The sequence below is a fragment of the Serinus canaria genome, chromosome 3 (assembly GCF_022539315.1).
Source record: "Serinus canaria isolate serCan28SL12 chromosome 3, serCan2020, whole genome shotgun sequence".
Taxonomy (NCBI): Eukaryota; Metazoa; Chordata; class Aves; order Passeriformes; family Fringillidae; genus Serinus; species Serinus canaria.
The window spans coordinates 53,359,127-53,381,702 of NC_066316.1; the positions used below are offsets into that span (position 1 = coordinate 53,359,127).

At 40.9% G+C, this 22,576-nt stretch overlaps 1 protein-coding gene across 4 annotated transcripts in view; it reads right to left on the reverse strand.

Moving 5' to 3' along the window:
- The window catches only part of ARID1B (AT-rich interaction domain 1B), a 326,306-nt gene that overhangs the window by 80,053 nt on the left and 223,677 nt on the right, over nt 1–22,576 (reverse strand). For all 4 annotated transcript variants that reach the window (XM_018919974.3, XM_018919973.3, XM_018919976.3 and 1 more), the window contains 2 exons: nt 18,223–18,466; nt 1,198–1,287 (listed from right to left, as the gene is read on the reverse strand). In XM_018919974.3, the coding sequence (XP_018775519.2) occupies nt 1,198–1,287; nt 18,223–18,466 (334 nt within the window). The remainder of the gene's footprint in view (nt 1–1,197; nt 1,288–18,222; nt 18,467–22,576) is intronic.

Consider the following 22,576-nt stretch of genomic DNA (forward strand, 5'->3'; position numbering starts at 1 on the left):
TTCTATCCCACAAAGCATCATGTCTTTGCATTGGGCACTGAGGGCATTCTTTTTTTCACCAAACAAGTATGTCATTCTGAATTTTTTTAATGGGAAAATATGTCCCTGCACTGAGTATAAAGAATGACTGAAAAGGAAACAGAAGAAACCAGCATGGAATTCTGTATTTCATGTTCTCATTAATCAGCATTCCTGGAGGAGGGGACATTCAACCCAGAAAAATAGCAAAAATTAAGACTCTCTGCTCTTCTTTGTGAGCCCTCAGCTCCTCCTGGATGCTATCCCAGAAATTTGTCATTCTGTGAGTTCAACTTGTTTCACTGTGAGAAAACTTCTAGTATTTATGGTATCCCCATATGGTGCTACTTGGGATATTTCTGGAAGCAAGACATTTTAGGAGGGGCATTTCATAAATAACTCCATGTTTATCACAGTTATCATGTGTCTGTTTTGCAAGCCTGTCACTGCACATGTTAACCACTGCACGGACAGGATGCCCGGTTTACAGCAGTTGATTGCACGTATGGCCACGAAACAAAGCTGTGACAACTGTATTCCATGAGCTAGGGAGAAAGGAGGCGAAAGGAAAAAAGGGCTTAAAGTTTATAAAAGGTAAATTTAACTTTAAAATGCTCTGCTTATTTTTGTGAGCACATGGTAGGGATCACCCTTTTAGAACAGTGCTCCTGCCTGTAAGGTTTTCCATGGCAAGATTTCCAAATGATTGAACCATTTGACCGAAATATTTGATTTCCCTTTATATTTAAAGATATTTTATCCTAGAACTGGCTAGTGGACAATTGTGTCCACGCAAAGATATTAGAGATGACAATTTTAAGAACAGTAGCAAAACTGCTCCTAGTTATCACTCTTTCTCTACATCTTAATTCCAAGATAGACAATGAAGAGCTGTATTCTCCAGGACATGACTCAAGTATTTACAGAAACTGCCTTTATACTCTGGGCATTCACTGCATTTTGAGAAAACCTAATTTTCAATTATAGTTTGGTAAAATCTGCTATTCAGTTGTTCTTTCCCTCGGAGACAGAAACCCGCCAAGCTTTTTACAATGAAGACTGTCATTATTTTCCCTGGGAAAAGAAAAGAAATTCCAGGAAATCTCACATTGCTAACGTGCAACTTAAAATGAAGGCTGCATTTGGCACCAACTGAAAAAGCCCCAACACCTAACAAACCTCGGTCCTGTGGCATTGGTGACTGGCTCAAGGCAGGGTGGGAGCTGGATTCTGACTGGCTGCCAGGAGGCTGCGGTGGCATCTGACTGCCTGTAACACACAGAGAGAAAAGGGAAAATACACTTGCTTTTAGCATTTCTGTGCACAAAACCAAGCATTGCTGCATTTTTCAACCACTCGACATCAAAGAAAGTACCAGCTGTATAAGGTAAAGACAGAGCTCAACAGGTCTAGCTTTTTTCATATGGTTTTCTTTTTCCCCCCTTTTATTTTTTGAAACCCATGGAGGAAACATGCACAAACACATTTAGCAACAGGCATGGCGAAATGTTCAATTTCGCACTGAGCGAGTTCCCAACCTCACCAACATGATCCAATTTATAGCTGCAAATCTCCTGACACATATTTCTGTTAGGGAGTTTAACAAAATCCAAGTCTGCTGAACAATAGGGCTCATCCTGCCTAGCTTAAACTGGCCTCCAGCCAGGCAGACATGGACTGCTGCCAACAATATTACCAATGAAAAATTCGGTCAATACAAAAATGACTAACAACAACAGTTTAAAAAGTATTTAAATGAATCAGTGGTTTTAATATTGTTTGAATGTCCATGTAGAATATGGGAATAAAGAATAACGTAGGCACACATGGTGAAAGCGAATGTTTGAAAGAGATCAGAGAGAAAAGGGGTATCTTATTATTCAAATAAAAACAAAGGGAAGTTATTTATTAAAATAACTAGCCAGAACAGACACATCCATTTTTACGTCCTTGTTCTTGCTGTCTACCCACCCAAACAAACGGAACGCTCTCAGTGCTGTCTGTGAGGCTCGGAACACAAAACGTTCCCTTTCAGTGTTAATGGATAATAAGGCAGATGCTTACTGCATTGATGCAAGTCACTCCTCTGGGTCACCATTCAACACCATGTCAAGCAGAAAGGTCCATCTTACCATCCTCCCAATGCCCCAGGAGCCTCAAGCTGAAGCATCAAGCTGCCCCAGCCCGAGCAGGAGGAAGAATGAGACCTGGACATCCCCTAGGACTCTTCTTTGCTCTTGGTCTTATACGTGCCTGCTCGTGACAGCCCAAGTGGCTTGAAGACCACCTCGGGTTAGGCAGCAAATACATACTTTAAGCATTTAGACACTTGCAGTGATGAGCACGGTATAAATAGCAGCAGACAGATTTATACCCCTCACCCTCGGAAACTGTTCAGATTGTTTTCCATTTGAAAGAAATGGAAAGAATAAAAACACAGGCAATAGATTTGTGCCTGCTGAGACTCATTTCCTCCTGCTCAGCAGCTGCCCCTCTGCAGTGGCAGGAGCAAGAATCCTGCAGACGGTGCTGGCACTGGGAGCTGGGCTGACAGAGGGGCAGCAGGGGCTGCCCTTCAGAGCCACCAAGGGCCCCGGGTTGGACATAAATGCAGGAAAGCAAATGTGTCCTCTCTGCCCCATCCACATCCCAAAGCCACCGGCTCTCAGCAGCAACTCTGAAGAAGGGCCAGATTGATACAGAACAAAGAGAAAATCTGTGAAATGTGGAGTGTAACCACTGCCTAGCTATTCAGATGAGGTGCTTTTGCACTAAAAACATGACAGTCAACATTACCGGGAGCAGCTGTGACAACTGTCTCAGAGATGCAAATGCCGGACCAGAGGCAGAATTGTTCCTCCAAAAGACCAAACATGCCACTCAGCGCCCAAGGCTTTGGGTTCCACAGCCCATTCACGAACTCTGAGGCATATGACAATAATAACGACAAATTCCAGCTTATGTTTTGATGTCACTCAAGAGCAGGCTGTGGAGATGGTAAGTGCCTGCATTATAATGAAAGCTTTCGGCTTGACAGGAAGGATTCAGTGACTCAAGACTGTAAACAAACAGCATTTCCATGTTAACACAGGGCACTGCCACTTCCACTGTGTATGCCCCAGGCACCGCTATTAGAGCACTTCAAGTTGATGTGAACCATCCTACAAACACTTAAAAAAAAAAAAGTAATAAAAAGCAGGGGTAGTTCTGACTGCACCACATAGCTCTCAGAGGATCCTCCTTTAGGTGGATGCTTGGCAACTTTGAGACAAGCTGTAGTGCACAGAAGATCTAGGATAGGCAACATATTTTGGATATTATAGATGGTGTCTGTTTTTTTTACATTGATAGTAACATCAGTTATCTGGCTGGAGCCTTATCCCACACAAGCAAATGTTCAACCACAGACCAGTAAAGTCAAAGGGTAGAACAGTACCTGTACAACTTTTATGAAGAAATCAATTTCATCCACATCCTCAGTCAATACAGACTCAGGAGTTTTGCAGATTCATTGGAATTGTCAGTCTCTGCAAACATTTATGCTATTTTTTCAGTGTACTTCTGTTTTTTTTTTCCTTATTAAACAAACTGTCAGGCAAAGCTTTTGATTCACAAAGAAAAACTGTTTCATAAACGTGACCAACTCTGCACAAGTAACAATTTCCAAGAGAAGCATCCACTGTGCTGATTATCAGTGGGTGCTACAGATTATCCAGGTGCTGGACATGAAGGTACTGCATCAGAGTGTTTTCAATCAAACTGCCATTTTATTCTTAGAAGTGATGTGAAAGGTAAGGGGAGGTTAAGCACCCAAATACCTTTGAAGACTTGAACTGAACTCTTAATTTGGGTATCTAACTCCTATTGATTGGGAGCTGACGACAGGACTTTAAAACCTTTGAAGATCCTGTCTGCCATGCTTTTTAAGTTTCTTTGTCATGAAAAGAAATGACCTTAAAGATTTTCCGTTTCTTTCCTTTAAATGATAGTAATCCTTTTCTCTTTCAACCAGTATTGCTGTTGTGTTTCTTGGAAGACACTTTAAATAACACATGAACAGACTTTTCTATTTTATTAGGGAATGAAAACTTCTACGAAATAAAAACAACCTTTTTTCATTTTTAACATAACTTCTACAGCTATCCAAAAATCCAGTATTTTTCTCTTTCACTGACAGACTGCTGCCTCCTTTGACCCAGCAATACACAGAAGAAAGTTTAAACAGGGATGATGACCTTTTCCCACCTTTTGTATACCATTGTTGCCACATTGCTGAGATACTCCACCTGCCAAAATGTATGCAAAGTGAATACTACGGAAGTTTCACAATATTACTGTTATGCAAACCCAAAGAAAATGCAATAATGCATGCTAAAAGGATAGAAGCTGCCATGCTAATTCTTTCCCCTATACTTAACAGAGGAGCAAAATGTTATACAAATTTATATAGCTATCTAGTAAAATTAGTTCTTAAAACTACTGAAACCAGCAGTCTACCTAATATAGTATCTGCTATTTAAAATAAGAAAAAGTCATCCGAAGTGGTAAGGGAATTTAAAAATACATAATACTATATTTGTAAGCGGGTTTTCTATTTTTTAAATTACGTCAAATGCTTTTAAATCTTTTCACTTTGAAAATCTTCACTTCAAATGAAGTCACAAGAGAATGCGTACTATGTTTGGCAAAGATGGACTGAGAAAAATACTAAACAGAGACTGCAGAATGGCTACAGCCTTGGAGTTCAACTGTAAAAAGTAAATTCCTTAGGGTCAACATAGCAAGCAAGAGCAGAGACCTTTGATATTCTGCTGAGGAGGAGTCCTTACAGTCCACATCAACAATGGTTTGAAAGATGCTGAGGGCTCTCTGCTCCATCACTGTAATGATACTGGAGGATGCTCAGCTGTGATGCCCTGTACCAGCTGGACAATACCTCACAGAATAATGCCTGAACAGTTGAGTCAAGAAAACACTTTGATGATAACAGGTTCCTCTGGGAAATAACCAGTTAAGGAGGGAAGGAGGGGTATAGGCACAGGAATTATAAGATCATGAGGAACTGGAGGGCAGGGGACTGACCACAGTCTGTGTTGAAAATGGAACACTAGGCTGAAGGAAAGGCAGAAGTTACAGATCTTGTGGGTTGTCTTTGGGACAATTCCGAATCTAATGTAGGAATTGAGAGCTATAACTGGATCAATGACATTGATTGATCACAAAGTAGGTAACATTAGACAACACAAAAGACGATCAAAGTACTACCTAAGAAACCCTTGGGACCACCTTTTGGCTTGAAGTATTAAAAATGCAAACATTTATACACATGGATCAGAACCAGGTCTTTTATAACTGAAGAGCTGTAGATTATTAGGCAGACACAGGAGGAAAAAAGGAAGGAAAAATCTGACCATATCTGTTGACCTAAAATGGTTATAGCCTACAAACAGATATAACTAACTGTGCCATTGGCACTCAAAGAAACAAACTCATCGCTAGCATAAATCAGGAGGATTGTTTACAGTAGAGGTAAGACAGCACAACATCACTGCTGATGTGTCACTGGTGGGCCTTCATAGAGACAAACCCAGAAAGCCTAATACAAACTGGAATGGGAACTAGCTACCAGCACGAAATGACAGGAGGCTGAAAGTGTGGGTATTATTTAGTATGACAAAAACTAGACCTGGAATTTTGTGACTTCTTTCTAAGAATATATTTGAGGCTAAATATCAGGGAGGAAAAAGAGCATAATGATGTTTAGGAGGATAATCAAACCATCACTGGAACTTGAAACAACTTTGTTTTAGGAATAATGAGGTCCTGAAAATCTAGTGATTAGGATGAAATCTGATAAAATAATAGGATAATCATCACCCAGTCAATGTTACAATAAAGGCTCACAGACCAGAAGAGACGTTTCGGGTCTCGGATCCCTGCATCAGAAATGAAAGAACATAAGTAGGCTTCTATATGGGAGTGCTTCAAATGAGCTTTTCAGGAAATTGGAAGTGAGGTGCAAATGACCTCAAAGGAAAGAAATTTTTCTATGGGTAAAGGGAAACTGGTCATGTGTTTTGTGTTATCTCTTTCATCTTATAAAGCCTATGACCCCTTAAGAATAAAGATTATTTTCTTCCTTAATTTATGCATTGTAGCCAAGCTTCCTGTTGTATCAACAGTATTTTTTAAATTACTTATTCATTACAGTAAAAAGCAAGGGCTGTCTGCATATCCTCTCAAATTAAGACATGCAAAATATTAAAACCTTCCTCCTATCAACACAGTAATCTGAGTGCAGATGTTTTAACAGGCCTGGCACATGAGGACCCTTTCAGATATAGCAGCTGTGGCTGTGCTGGGGATGTGTGGAGTCAAACACACTCAGACCAAGCCTTTTGGCTCTGCTCAGCACCACACTGCAGCTAATAACCCCTTACAATGCTGAAAATCCACTGCAGCCTGCTTACCAAGACAATTTCCACCACCCTGAGTCAGGAACTTGGGACCAAACCCAGAACCCTCCTGCCTTGGAATGCTTTTGGTGGCTGCCTAAGAGGCCCACTGAAGGCAGCGCTGCAGGAAGCTGATTTGTTCCACTGCAGCAACACAAAGCTTCTGTACAAGCTTCTAAACAAGGAGATTATCAACTTATGCCAGATGTAGGGATGCTCTGTATCATAAAATGTTATCAAGATTGTTGTCAGGCCTAGCCCTGATTTTCCATATTGCCTCTTAAAACAAATGTATCGTGCTTCAAAGACACATGATTCCCTAACAGACGTCAGTGACTATCACAACCCATGTAAAATCAATAAGAAGCAAACCCCCTACTTTGCTTTTCATGAAAGTGTAAAACTCTCAGACTACCAACACTTGAAAGTTACACTCTCACCTGCTTTTTCCTATCTATGCCACATTCACCATATCAAGAATGGGGTTGTGGGTGAGTTTCAAAGAAATCACTGTAACTTACGTGCTAAATTGCTCTCCAGTCTCCATTAGAAATGCAACAATGAACAAAGGTGCCTAGAGAACCCTAGCTCTGACTTTTCTCCACACAAATGCATAAACATCTTAATTTCATGAATAGAAGCTACTTGTTTGACATGATATAACATTTAATTCAGAGCAAAGTTGACACTGACAGGATGAGGTAGCTACTTAATATTTTGTTTCATCCTCATTACTCAGCATGTAGTCCCAAGGATTTATGGAACACCATCCAAATGTCACCCTTACTATAGAATAATTCATTATATTATGGACTTAAAAAAATATAAAAATTAAGTAGCTGAAACTGGGGTCTGTCAAATTAGACATCCAAGATTTATTCCCAGATTGTGGAACCTCTGAGTAAGGTATAAAGACTGTAACAAATACTCAGGAGTATGAAGTGAAATAATTGTTAGTACTGCCTGAACTGACAACGGACTTGGTGGCAAGGGGCAGGAAAGAAAATATATTGCCCTCCAAGGCCAAAGCTCTTTTTGGTCTGGACAGGAAGGGAGAGCAGCAGCAGACACTGCCAAGCAGGTCTGTTTCAACCATGCCCCATCCAGAAGTCACTTCTGTGTTTGGACCAAAGTGAAGCACTTTCTCCTGAGATTTTGGAAATAAGCCCAAAGCAAGCTGTCAGTTGGAATCTTCAGAAGCATGCGACTCACCCAAATACTGAGAGGCTTTCCAGTAGGTCACAGCAAGCCTCTGTCTGCCTGAGGACTATTCCTTTCCAACAAATTCCAAAATTCTGTGGCAAACCAGGAAGGCAGTAGAGCTCCTCAATATTAAGGATGCATGATTTAATTACTTGTATAAGCAAAGGCATAACTCAATCTAAATCTAAGAATTTGCTTCTCTATCTTCAGTAACACCTATCCCAAACCTGTAATTTCACTTTGCAGTTATGAGAAGTTTCTTTTGGGGGAATCAAATTTTTTCTGCTTTCACCTCTGCCTAACTCTGCATCCATTTAAAGCATTATTTCCATTAAGCTTGGGAGAGTTTCCAGCCAAGGATATTTCTGCTGGAGGCCAGTCCAGAATGGTGCAGCCCAGGATAGCAACCAGTTAAAGCTTTTCTAATCCCCACATTCAGAAACGGTGGCTCACAGTGGCTGGCATGCAGGAACTGAATAGAGCAGGCAAGCTCATATTTCTCTCACCAGGCCAAATTAATAAAAACAAAACCTGATTTCTCCTTCTCGTTTTCCCATTCTTCCTGTTCCCCAATATTTTTCCTCTTTCAAACAATTTTTTCTTTTTTTTTTTTTGTTAGAGAAGCCTAATGTTTGGCTGCCTTCTGAAGAAATGGGCACAGTGACAGATGAAAGGCCGTATTCATCGCCTAATTCAGAATAGGGAAAAACCGACTGCTGTGCATTTAAGATTCTAACAACCTTGCAATTTTGTAGAGCCGTTTTCCCCAACCCATTCTTTTGAAGAAATCTGCTTTTATTCTGTTAATAACTAACCACAGTTGCAGCAGCATGGATCCGATTAGCAGTTCTTACGCTACAAAGGGGGTTGGGGGGAGGCTGTGAACAGGGTTGCCAATTTGTCCACCTGGGTCCCCAGAAGAAAGATTAGATGAGGTGCTTGCTCCTTTCTTCCCCACTCGCTCGCTGCTCTGCACTAGACAGACCTCTTCAAAGCTCAGCCACTGATTTAATTTCTTTTTTTCCCCCTCTAAAGTCTGGTTTAACCACCCCTCCACATGTTTTGCACTCTGCTGCTGCGTCCCTCCAAAGCGATGGCGTGAATTGGGATGAGAGGGGCTGGGAGAGGCTGCGGCCACAGCTTGCCAGCACTTTCTCTCTAGCCTCTATAGGGCCTCTGAATTTCTTTTAGATTTTGAAAATTGTATTTTCTTAAATTTTTTTTAAAAAGTGCCTATGTTCTTTAGGGAATGATTCAGACCCAGTAGGCATACTGTGTTTTTTTCATTCTGTCCTTTTAATCCTTCCATAAAAATGGTAGTTTTGCTTGCATTTGAACTGAAGTAGAAGATTGTAAAGGGTTACATGGATTTAGTAATCTGTAATTACTTAGGACACATCATTACATGTTTGTAGTAATTATGTGTAATGCAAAAAGCATATACTTCAGCTAGAGGAAAACCATTCTTGAATTTTCTATAAAATGTCAATTAAACAGAATATAAAACTGCAATTGATGCAAGTGCTAAATATCTAAAAGCTCCTAACAAAGGAGAGGGTAGTATTTCTTTTTTGGCTCATTTCTTCCTTGCAGAAATGAAACTTACCCTGCCACACACCTGAAACTTAAAACCTCAGAATTCTATTTAGGGATTTAAACCAAGTTCCAAAAATAAGAATTTTTCATTATCAGTGCTCATTCTCTAGACTGTATTTATAGCTAGGAGGAGATTTTTTTCTCTAAGCTGCTCCTTATTGTGTCACCTGCATTCAAGAGCCCGAGAAGCACAACAGACATAGCAGACATACATTTCTAAAATTTGCCACCTAATAAAAATCTTAACTCCTAGCTGTAACATTGCCAAATTTTAACCAAACCCCAGATCAATTTTCCTTTATAATATCTGCAGTGTACAAACAGGCAAGATGGTGAATGTGATGTGAAATTGCTGTTTCTTATCCATATTTCTTTTCCCTTGATCCAGGAAAGTTAAAGAATTTCTCAGAATCAGGCAGCATTAACTTTGAAGACTATCAGCGATGGAGTTTGAGTTCTCCCTGCTCCTCCTGGCTCTCTCAAGTCTAGCAAGCAGAGAAATTGGAGCAGTGCTACGTGGCAATGAACTACTTAGCTAGTCCTGCCTGCTACTCCTCATGCTAGATCACTGTCTCTGATTAAAGAGCATTTTAGTAGCAAAATGTATGTGCTCTCACTAATACTACCCTCAAAAGGAACAAACCCTCAGCTAATCTAGTTTTTCTTATTGTGTTATATGGCATATTACACAGCCCTGGTCTCAGCGATTCTCAGGGAAGAGGAGAAAAGGGCAAGCTGAATGCATAAAGGATAAAAGCACCTTGAGGCAAACCTGCTTCCAAAACCCATTTGGTGGGTCTGATCTCCCTAGAAGACAAGATCTATCATGCCATATTTCATCTTGCCCGACAACGATAAGCTCCAAAGACCGGTGCGGAAGCGAAGCAATTCTTCATGTATTTTTAATCAACCGAGAACTTTCATCTGGCGAGCTCCCTCCGCAAGGTCACACGCACCACGTGCGGCCACGTGCCTCTCATGCAGTTTGCAAACACCAACTCCTATGTCAGCTTCTGTTTGGAAGGGGGAGTATTAACATTAGCAACTCCTGGTTATATCATTTATAAACATGCAGATGTGGATTATTAAAGATTAATGCATTTTGGGATTGGTGTCGGCATTCCGTTTGTCTCACGCCGAAACCAATTCTGTTCTTCATTAGTCAACGACAACCCACATCACCCTGTTGTGGAAGAGAAATCAAAGGTGCAAGCGTGAATTGAGAATAAGTGATGAAACTGATTACTAAGAAACTTAACGGCTGTAATCAATCAACACATCACAATAATTTGAGTCCACTGTTATCTGAAAATGGGGAAAACACAGAAAAGCTTGCCGACGGAGTGAATTGTTCTTTTGTGTTTGCTTTCTAAAAACCCACTTTGCAATTTGACTTCCGTATCTACCTACAGAGCGATGCTGTCAAAGGGCTGTTCAAATCTTTCCAGTCGCAGTTCCAGCTGCATGAATTTTGTCTCTAAGGAGGAGAAAGGATATCTCGCTTTTCATTAATTTTTAAAAAAATTATTATCTGGAGGTAGTGAAAATGTTCTTCTTTTGAGGCACGGAATTAATTCAAGCCATATTTGCAATTGCACAGACTCCTTCTTCGAAGGAGGGACACACCACGTATCTGTCTAGTCAAGTCTGACACTAACTATGAAGCATGAAGGCCACTTTAAATATCTCTCATGGCAGTGATACATAGTCCACTGAAAAAGTGAAAACTGCAGCAGCCTATCCCATCAGAGAAACCAAATACCTTATGACATTTATGCTCTATTTTATCTAGGTATAACAACCATCTGTCAACAACAACAAAAACACGCTGATGGAGATGTGAGAGACTTTTCCCATTTGCTCATTAATCACTGCTTAGTATTGCAAGGGAAAAGGGAGTGAGAGACAACCTTTTAATTTACGATAAAACGCAAATTAATGTCCTATTTGCCAACACCAATGAAGAGAGACAATCTATGTTTATGTAGCCAAGTAATGACAGAGTAAAAACCCCCAAACATACAAAACCAAACACACACCACTTCAAATTTCTCAACAAAAACATAAGTGGGTTGAGAAAAAATAGTTATAAAGAAATGCATAGGTTAATGATCAAATGTAAACAGCAACTGTCCAAGGATGGCCTTAGAACATGCAGCTAAAACTAACAACAAACATACCTGTCAGATCTTGGCTGCTGTGGTTAAGTATATTTGAATTTTGTTACGTGAAGCAGAGCACATGCATAATTATGCAAATATGTTAATTGGATTTCAACAGCCTTCATACTCTAGATGGATTTGTACCAGCAGGGTGCTACCAGTGACTCACAGAGATACAAGAAGTGGCCTGTGTACATGCGCTGCCACAGTGTCCACAGCAGCAGATGCCCTGCCATGCGGGCTGCTCAGCCATTGCCAGGATGGTGGAAGTAGGCCTGGCAGGAATCAGCAAAGAGGACAAACCAGATATGGGGCAGAGCACAGCTACGGGGATGAGAATGCCACTGATCTGGCCATCTGTGGGAGGGTGCTGGACAACTCTCAGCGTTGGATCCTTCAGGGTGTTCAGTCCATAGGGCAGAAATATTTGGCACTGGCTTAAGACAGCAATTAAACACTAAAACTGCAATGTGTGACTGTGAAATATAAACACAGACCCACCAGATATTAAGCAAATGAAGCCACTTAAAACTAAATCCCATAAACTACCCATAAAAAATAACCACCCAGGGCATGCTTTTTTTTGGTGATTTACTGTTTTTCTATCTGATACTTAACTTTGGGCCAATAAAAAGCAGCAGGTTGTGGAAAATTAAAACTCTGTCATCGTGAAAACTGAACAGGAGGAACTTGAACAGCGTGTCTCTGTCTCTTTTCATCTCCTGCACCTGTTCTGGAAGACCACCTCTGCAGAGAAGGACACCTCCCTGATCTCTGGCAACATTGCAACTATGATAGGAGTTTTTATAGTGTCTTTTGTCGCATAGGCTCTCCCTACAAAACCTGATCGAGACTATATAGTTATTTCATGAAGCCTTGAGACAACAGATTATTCATCAGTTGTGACCTGGGCTGAATTCTAATAGATATCACAGGCTAGATGCTCCCTGTGCTAGAAGCAATGCCTTGAGCTAGAGTGCTTTACAATTTGCTTATTTTTTCATCCTTTGAAAAGACAGAAACACTCTAAATGTTGTACAAACCATTCAAAAGAAAGGGTTTTAAACTACTACTATGTGAAACATTCACATATTTCATTTATAAGCATTCTAGATTTGCAAAACTGCTGATTAGATGTTTTGTGCACTAAAGTGATTAAGAACATAGCTACGTCAATGGCATTTTGTGTTTTGGCTTTTTTCTGGTCTGGATGCCAACGAACAGCATGCATCTTCCTTGCAACAAGCTGTTGCAAGATTTTTGCCTCCGGAGAAGCCAAGGGAGAAATATTGATAGATGTGTTAAAATAATCTTTGTAGACAGGGGGATCATACCCATTTTATGAGGATATAATCCCCTCTTGTTTTGCAATTACTTTAGGGTATTTGAAACTTTAACAAAAAGCATAGGATTACAAATTAATAGATTCATACATTTGTTTGGGTTGGAAGGGATCTTAAAGTTTGGCTTAAGATCCCTCCTCCCCCCTGTCATGGGCAGGGACACATTCCACTAGACCAGGTTGCTCAAAGCCTCATCCAACCTGGCCTGGAACACTTCTAGGGATGGGGCATTGACAGATTCTCTGGGCAACCTGTTCCAGTGCCTCGCTACTCTTACAGTGAAGAACTTCTTCCCAATATCTAATATAAACCTCCTTTCAGTTTAAAGCCATTTCTCCTTGACCTGTTAAACAATTCCTCTCCAGTTTTCCTGTAAGCCATGTGTAAGTGCTGGAAGGCTGCCTGCCATAAGGTCTCCCCAGAGCCTTCTCTTCTTCAGGCTGAAAAACCTCAGTTCTCCCAAGCTGTCTTCTAGAAGAGGTGCTTCAGCTCTCTCACCACCTTCATGGCCCTTCCCTGATCTGCTCCAGCTTAGGTTCTGCTTGTGTTGGGGACCCCAGCTGGATGCAGAACTTTGGGTGGGGTCTCATGAGAGCAGAGCAGAGGCAGAATCCCCTCCCTCACTCTGCTGGCCACGCTGGTTTGATGCTAAAGGTTGGCTCTCTGGGCTGCAAGTGCACATTGCTGAGGCTTGCTGAGCTTCTGCTCCACCAACACCCCCAAGTCCTTCTCCTCAGAGCTGCTCTCAATCCATTCTCTGCCCAGTCTGCATCTGTTGGGATTGCCCTGACCCAGCTGCTGGACCTTGCACTTGGCCTCACTGAACTTCATGAGGCTCACACATTGCCCCCTCTGAATGCTGCCCAGGTCCCTCTGGATGCCATCCCTTCCCTCTGTGTCAGCTGCACTGCACAGCTTTGTGTCATCGGCAAACTCGCTGGGGGTGCACTCGATGTCACTGTCCACATCATCCACAAAGATTTTAAACAGTGTCACTTTCACATGGTAGTCTTCACTCCCTCAAAAATATTTAAAAGAGGTCCAAGCCATATACAAATAGTGGTGGTTCACAGGGTATGTAGAATAGCTCAATCCCAAGGAAAATATTTTCCCAAATTCTTTTTTAAAATGAGATCTACAGTAAAACTATTGTTTTACTATAGTATCTTCTGGAAACTGGTTCAACTGGTAGGCTTCTCTTTTATAAGGCATGGAAGAATTCATCACTCCTATTCAGATTTTTGCAGTACAATGTCCCTTTGGTCTATAATAGACTGCTGCTCATGTTTTTCTTCTTGCAGCATTTTAGTCACACACGCTGACTAACAAGCACACCAAGACAAGATTTCCTGTTACTGTTCCATCTGGGTATCCCATTTCCCTCTTGTTCCTCTTTTTTGCCTGGAGAGCTGGCTGTAATATTGTAATTCTGATGGATCCTGGAATTCAAGCCAGCTAGGTGTGAAAGACCTCCAGGTTTGCAGAGAGTAGAGTTTAACACTGAATGGATTACATCCATTGATTCACATAATTATCACAATTAAAATTTGGGGTATTTTTAATCAGAGGAGGATACTGACTGGTTAGCAAAAATTAAGAAGCCTGGCAATAACACTTCTCAAGCAGAGTATCCACAAACAGATGTCTTTCTGAAAATTGTAAATTCACCTGTATCCAAGTTCCTCAGCGCAAGAAGACAACAACTGTAATAAAAACAACAATGTAGCTGAAGCTTAACAGAGTGAAAATAAACTTGTTTCTTCAGAAAGTACATGGAATGCCTTAAAAGCACAAGTCAAAATACTGATCTATGTAAGTGAAGTCAAAATACTGATCCATGTGAAAAAAAAAATCACGTATTTCTAAAGGCAGCATTTGCTATTCATTATTAGCATAGCATACCCTTCTCTTCTATAGAGATAAAAACTGCTGTAGGGGTTTAAAAATAATAGAATCTATTAACTTGTACAAAGTCTGCTTGTCCATCATGGGTTAAGGGATTCCTGGCCTATCAGCAATCTTTCACAGAACTCTTAATATTAAAAAAAATTTGCTGCTTACACCGCAAGGGAGAAAGAGCTGACAAAAGCCTTTGGCCAGTGAGATCAAAATTGGGGATGGGGGGAGAAAGGGGAGCTTAGCTTATTTACATTTTTGCTTTGTTAGTAAACTGGAATTGTTAGAGCAGGAGGGAAAGGGAAAAAAAAAAGAGAAAAGTGAAATTAACAGCCACTAAATCTTCTGGCAACAGCAGTGCATTTTGATATATGCTGCGTCAGCTTCCACTAATGGTTTAGGGTTGAATAAGGCACGGTTCAAGACCCAAAGCAGTGCAGGGCATCACATCTCATTCTTTGGAAGAATATGTACCCTAATTATAAGGACGGCTACAAAATAAAGAGATCAGGATTTCTGGCAAAACAGAATAATGATCTACTTAATAGGAAATCTTAATGCCATTTTGAATCAGTAGAAATCATAGACAAGTAGGATTTCAGCTCTGTAATGAACATGCATCTGAACAAGAAGTCTTCTGATTTTGAGAGAAAACTACCTTTCTGAACAAAATCCATCCAAGTTGCTTTTTCTGCTCTTAGGAGTTAATCTCCCTGGTCTGTTCTGGTAATGTGAATGGAAACAAAGGCTGTATATGCATGTGCCACTTACCACACAAAATATCCATCCAGTATTTCAGAGAGCACAGGAAGGAAATGCCCACTGAGCTAGGGACGTGCCAATGTCAGCGCTGCCTGTGCCAGGCTGTTCCTGTGAAATTTGTGGTGTGCAGCAGAAAGCAATGCAGAGTGGCAGGATTGCAGAGGGGTGCGGAGACAGCTTACACAGGCAGTGGAAGAGAATCAGCCATTTGGGAGGTTTAATAGGGGGCTGTTTGTTTGTCTGCCCTTTTGATGTTAAATTAGTTTTCAATTTTGTTGCAAGGAAGGAGCCATTGGGAAAAGGATGCTTCTCCTCCAGTAAACCCTGGGAAAGCAACACCTTTATTTTAACGGTCTTCCCACCAAGAACCCCCTGCAACATTTTGGCTTTCCCTAGCTATAGCTATCAGCAACACAACAGCTGCTCATTTTACAATGACTTGCTGGAGAGAGAATGATTGAAAGAGCCAATCTATGTCACATTGAGAAACTGTGGCACAACATCGCAGGAGGTAATAGGAGAGGAATGAGGTCAGAACAAACAAGGGTAGGGTGAGAACGGAGAAGAAAATAGCAGAGAACAAAATTACTAAAGGCAAGGTGCTGTACTACACAATCTATGTTTAAAAACGTCCACAACCTGACTGCTGCAAACCACCACAGAAATGCAAACAAGCTCTGTGATACTTTTTCTTAGGGTCTCGTGAATGCAGCTGATGATAAAAGCTACCAAAGTCCTTGTAATGAAGAACAATGGCGTGAACACACTTAGGTGAAAGCACAGTCTAATTCATATGGCTTGAAAGCCCCAGCACTCAGCAGCATCCCTCTATCACAGGGCTCTAAATAGCAGCCTTGCTTCTGTTTTTTGCAGCTCGAGGAACAGCAGCAGCAGCAGCAGCAGCAGCAGCAGCAGCAGCAGCAGCAATGGTTGCCCAGCTGCCCTCTGGAGAGCGCTGCCTTAGCTCAGCTCTGGGAGTTCACCTTTAGCAAGAGCTGCAGAGACCAGAAGCTTGTCTATGACAGGGAAACAGTGCAGGGTGATTTTGATTTAGCACCATTCATAAAAATCGTTCCTGAGAAAGAATTGCTTTTGTGTTACTGCAGCAGACCAGAAAACCACCGTGCAAAATGGTGGCACAGTTTGTATGTAGAGACAATGCTTTTCACTAGGTGAGTCATAAAATGAGCTTTTGGGGCTCATCTGAAACGATGAAGTGACTCTGACTCTGACCCTGACCTCTGAGCCCATATCCCTTCTATTCTTACCCCACGAGGATTCGGTGGTTTCATAAAAGTTATTACTCTCCCCCTACACACTTATGCTCATCCTTACATATCATGGCTACAATAAAGCTATTTTCAGTGTCACAACATTTTTTCCCTATTCAGCAACCAAGCTGCTAAAATGCCAATCCATTTACTCACCTGAATCTGACTGTGGCAAAATGTTACCTTTTCAGCCAGGAGGACTATCTGGCTTCACTCAACAACAGAGATGGATTTCAACACCAAAAAATGGGAACCACCTTGGAAATACAAAGCTACCACACTGCATATAATGCAAATACGCTGTCCACACTATTCCTGCTCCACCTGAGCAGGTGCTGCCAGTCAGAATGGCTGGAGAGGTAAGAAATAACTGCAGGGCATGCACAGCATCAGGGCTCAACATGCTCAGGCCACATTTGGTACTGAACATTCCTGTGTGCACTGAGCTTACTTCCCTCTGCTTATTTAGTTTAACCTCTGCAGACAAACAGGCAGGAACATTTTACACAGATACCTTTGTATAAAATACTCAAACACATTCTACTCTCTGAATTTTAACCAGCATTTGGTTTACAGCAACACTCAAATCACCTAACAAAAAGGCACTTCTGCTTTTGTTTCTTTTAACTGAGGTCCATGTTTATTATTTTGTGGTTTTGTCAGCAACTGATGTTATCCCTACAGTAATGTCAGCACTCTCCTACTCCTAGGAATTCCCCTAGTATTCAAAATGTCAGAAGATAATAAAAAAACTTGAGCATCAGAAAGAGAATAAACTTATCTGGAATACTAAATACAAATTTCTGCCTGACCCTCTGGAATAAGTAACATGCCAGATGGGTGGGGATAAGGTAAGAACTGAAATTAATGTATGCCATTTTTTTCTTCTGGGTATCTTAACAGATTTCCACAAATTTCTGAATATACATGACTGTGTGTCATACTCTAAATTGCACAAGAGAGCGAGCAGCAATCCTGCCACTGGTATTCCAATTATTAATGATGGGGCTGAATCCCAAGTAACTTGCTAATGTTTGTAAATCTTTGCTAATCTTTGCATACAATATTCTGTATTCATGTCCAAAATTACAACGCCACAATACAGAGCTGGAAAATCTCTGCCTCATCCCGCAGGTCTGTAACCACCACTCAAGCTCAAGAGCCAAACCCAACAAAAATACACAGAACAAAAAAAGGACTGTAAGTAATCAAGAGAAGTACGTGACAACACACAAACCAAATACAAAAACTACAATTAAGTATTCACATTGGTTGGTGATAAAGACATTTATCGAACACCTATGTGGTCAAGTTCAGAATTTTGAGCATTCTGAAGGCTTGGTAGCTGATGTTTAGATTGAATTTACCTCTGCTGTAGGTATGCATTTTTTTCAGAAAAAGGCCCTGAAAATGCAGGATTCTCAGAAAATAAGTTAGTTTGGAATATGGGAGTATTTATTTGTGTATTTAATAAACCTACCAATTGGTTTAATTTTGTTTGTCAGAACAAACCTACCTGGAATACTCGCTGGAGAAATGGGACCAGATCTTGACTGGTTGCTTCCAACGGGTGAGCCTACGGGGGAAGGCGATGGGCCCCCAGGGATGCCAGAGAGATGTGGAGAAGCATGAGGGGAAAACGGAGACTGTGCAGGGTTGCTCTGCTCCCCTTGGCTGCTCGTGGAGCCTGACGCGCTAACAGCTGAGCTGAGGGTTGCTTCAGTTCCAGTCGGCAAGTCGTCAATGGATCCAGATAAATCCTGAGGAAAAAGGACAAATGACCATAAGTGCTTGCATGAATACTCAGGCCACAGGACTCAAGAGCTGGCATGGCAATAGATTCATTTGTTTACTTATTGCAGCGGATAACTGAGAGGTTGTCTTCAACACTTAACATGTAGTTAAATGATGGCAGAAAACAAGGACCGTATGCACAGTTCTCTGCTTAATCTCTAATTCTTTTGAGAAAAAGAGCAAGCAAGGGCAACAAATGAATTGGAACCAAATTCATTCAGCATTGAATTTAACCTTTTCCATCTGGATTAAGCTTTCAAAATTAATCCCACAAATTCTGCCTCAGCATACCAAAACTAATGAAAATGATACATCAGTTTCACTTTCACACAGTGTTTAATTTTGGGCTTTGCTACCATTACAATCCCAGCTTATACACTTCACTCTAAACCCCTACAATGAGAGAAGAGTGTAAAATATACAGCTCTGTAACACTCCCTTGCAGGTCTTTTCCTTGCAACAAGGAGATGGGAAGAAGCCCTGCCCTCAGCAGCAGCACTGGATCCACTGGCCACCAAGGAACAAGGGCTGCTGCTTCTCCACTTCCACCAAACACCAATGTACAGCTCACAGGTTCTCTTCAATTTCATCTGAATACACTGCTCAACAGTTACTCCATTTCAGCTTATAACCACTGCATTTTCAATGAGAAATTTCCTCTGTAGGTCACAGCACATTTGAATTCTAACTATGAACTGCTGGACATATTCCCTCAAGCTGTAACACAGATGTTATACTGGTCTTTGAATCTGTGGGAGTATTTAGGGGTTTAAAATAATTTAAAATCAGATATGAAAAACCAGGAATGCTGTGACAAAGCAAGCACATGCTCCCCAACTGTCAGAAAAAATGTTAATTCCTAAGCATCACAGAAAAACCACACACAAACCAAAAGGCACCAATATTGCAAAGCTTCTGTATCTATTGGCAGGTCAGGAGCAACATGTTACTATGTTGCTATTTCTATTAGCAAATTAAAGCTCAAAAAAGTACAGACCTACCTCACATATAGATCAGGTCATTAAATGACCCTGAGACTTGAAATAACTGGCATGACAGGGTGCATTACTTTGACTCATCCTGACTTCATTTGTTTGGCTCATGCAAGTGGTTGCAGAACAGACAGCACGACCCCTTGTCCAAATAGCACAAAAAGAACTGGGTTCTGCCTGAGCAAAGAGCTCAGGAAAAGCCTTAGTGCTGCCTAATTTTCCTAACAAAAAATGAAGGTTTTTAGAAGTCACAGAACATGGACAGAGATCACATGGTGTGAGCTAGAGCCCTGCCCAATGATGGCTACCTCCATTACAAGGGAGGCTTCCAGCCAGGTTCCCCTAACAGACAGGGCATGGTCAGCCCTCCAAGGCACAGGAAGAGGAGGAGTAAGAGTTTAAGCACTGCTAACACTCACTAGAGGCTGTAGAATGCTACCTGTTATTCCTGCTTGTGCGTAAGGGCAGGGAATACAATCCACCCGACTTAGCTCTCGGCAGGGCATCCTGCAGGCCTTATTTCCAAGGAGCTCCCACAAATACTTCAAGAACAACTCTCACCACAGTTAAATTTTACTTTTTCTGACAAGCATGAAATTGTACCCGTATGCCACTAGGCACATGAAAAGCAAAAGTTAAGGCCAAAACTTCAGTCTACGCTGCATTCACTCAAGAGTAGACTTCCAAATCCATACAAATGGAAATTTAATTATGAAGTGGGCAATAAACTATTTTCATTGGGGTTTTTTGGAACTATCAACTGCAGAAAATGTAAACAAGAAATAACAGTGCTTGGTACTGCGCAGAGCAACACTAGGTATTTTTCACAGTAGAATGTATTTGGCAAACAGGTAAGCAATTACTGCCTTTCCATACATAATATGGTGTTTTTCTAAATGGAATCAAATCGCTGCTGTCGTCATGTGTAACAAATGCTGCAGGAAGTGCTGATAAAACAAATGCTGCTGAAAAGCATATAATAAACCTCTGAAAAGTGAATGTTGCAGAATAGAGCCTATTCTAAAGGAATATAAATCCTGTCTAAAAAACAGATAGGCACACAACTGACAGAAGATACAGAAAGCATGCAGGTTTACGTTTAGAATAACAAAGGTTTTAAAAGGGTGTGTGGAGTAAAGCTTTCATTTGTGTTGGCAAACCTAAGTACTTGAAAAAAACAAATTTGCCAGGATAATGAAGCCATGAAAAAATTACCACTGTCCTTGATGAAATGATCTGCTGCTCATAAGCTAAGGTAAAACTTCAGCATGGGACTGAAGTTCACTTTTCCCATCACAGCGATTTCTCCAGCCTTCCACAAGAGCAGAACAACTGGTGAGTCTCAGGCATCTTCTTGAGTGCCTGCTTTCCAGCAATTTCTTCACTCACCTGATGAAACTCCTTCACCAAGGTGGAAAAGGAAGGGAAAAGCTTGCATGACACCAGTCTATTTAAACTGCCAAGCCATGCCACCACCCTCAAGCAGAGCAGGCTGAGGGAGCAGCCTGGCAGGCACAGCACACCCGCAGGGCCTTGCACTCTCCAGGTGGGATTTTCTTCCAGGAATGGGGAACTTTGCAATCAATGTATCTGCTCCAGATGCAATAATAGTGTTTACTCATCAGACACACGGAGAAAATGGAGAAAGAGGTTGATCTCAGGATGGCACAAAATATTGTTACCTATCTACAAGTCTGGGCTGTGCAACACAATCTCCTACATTGTTTTCAAGTGGACTAAAATAAGAAATACCAGCTGTGCTGAACATGGTGGTTAGGGTTTTTTAATTTGTTTGGGGGGCATATGGGTTGTGTGTTTTGACTGTGTTGTTTTTCTTTTCTGTTAACATACACTTTTGGGCCTTACCTAGTTTTCTAATGCGGAAAGCTTGAGCAGGCAAGCAGCTGGGAAACTTGCAGCATACAGAGGCTTTAGAAACACCTCTCTTAAATAAAGAAGCTAATTGGGAAATTAAAGAGAAGGAGAAGAAAGACTTTATGTGAAGCACCTGGACAGAAAGAGTAGAAGTCAAGTTTCTGTTCTCCTATTATCAGCATTTTAATGCTTTCTTTTGCCTCATTTTAACAGAGCAGTAGTGAAGTTGTGCAAATTCCACATCACAAACATTTATTTATATATAAAACAGTATACACATACACATTATATATGTCAATTACATGGATACACTTGCAATTACTTAGCATATCTACATGTAAAGCTATTAGGAAGCCTCCTAATAGGAGAAATTCACAGAGGTTTAAGCACACAGCCTAGTTAACAAAGAAGCTCTGTAACTAATACTCCTCTAGAGGACAATTTAGTCAGCAGGGCACCAAGTCTATTCTTCTTTTATAAGTAGTATCAGATCTATGATGCCTGTAAAGAACAGAGAGACCTTACTTACTGCATCTCATTCAAACCAAGGCACCTTCAAGCTACAGTGCTTCCATTTATCTTGTTGGAAAGTTGGCAGGTTAGGTAATTGCTGGGATTCTTTTAAGGGCCTGAAGTCCCCATACCCTAAGGCATGCCTTAAATTTTGCCTCTCTTCAGAGGCTTTTTCTGGAAAGCACTCATTTCTTCCAGTAAAATCTAGCAAGTTTAGAATTACCAGTAGTCTTGTGTTTCTTACAGATCTGTTTCTAGTAGAGCAATCTTATTATTCCTATCTATGGTATTGTTATGACTATATTTTCACATCTGAATTAAAATCTTAGAAAAATTAAGAACAAAATATTTTCTCCTGCCCATCACAAATCTGTATTACAATTCTGTATTGTCTATGTTAGCTTTATATCCTGTATTATTCTGAACATCCTAACCAGCTTTCAAAGTCCATTTCTACATAATACCTTGATTACAAACCAAAATGTCCCTGTGCAGGATTTATCTCTTTAAGCAAAGTGTTTTATCTTCAACTATCTTCAGTTCTAGCCTCACCTTCCACCTATGCATGACCTTTTTTCTTATCCATCTGACAAGAACAAGAGCTGAGATGAACAGGATCACATTGTGCTTGGGATTGTAACATTATGCCTTCCTGGTGGCACGATCTTATCAGTGTGACAGGAGAGACACTTGAAA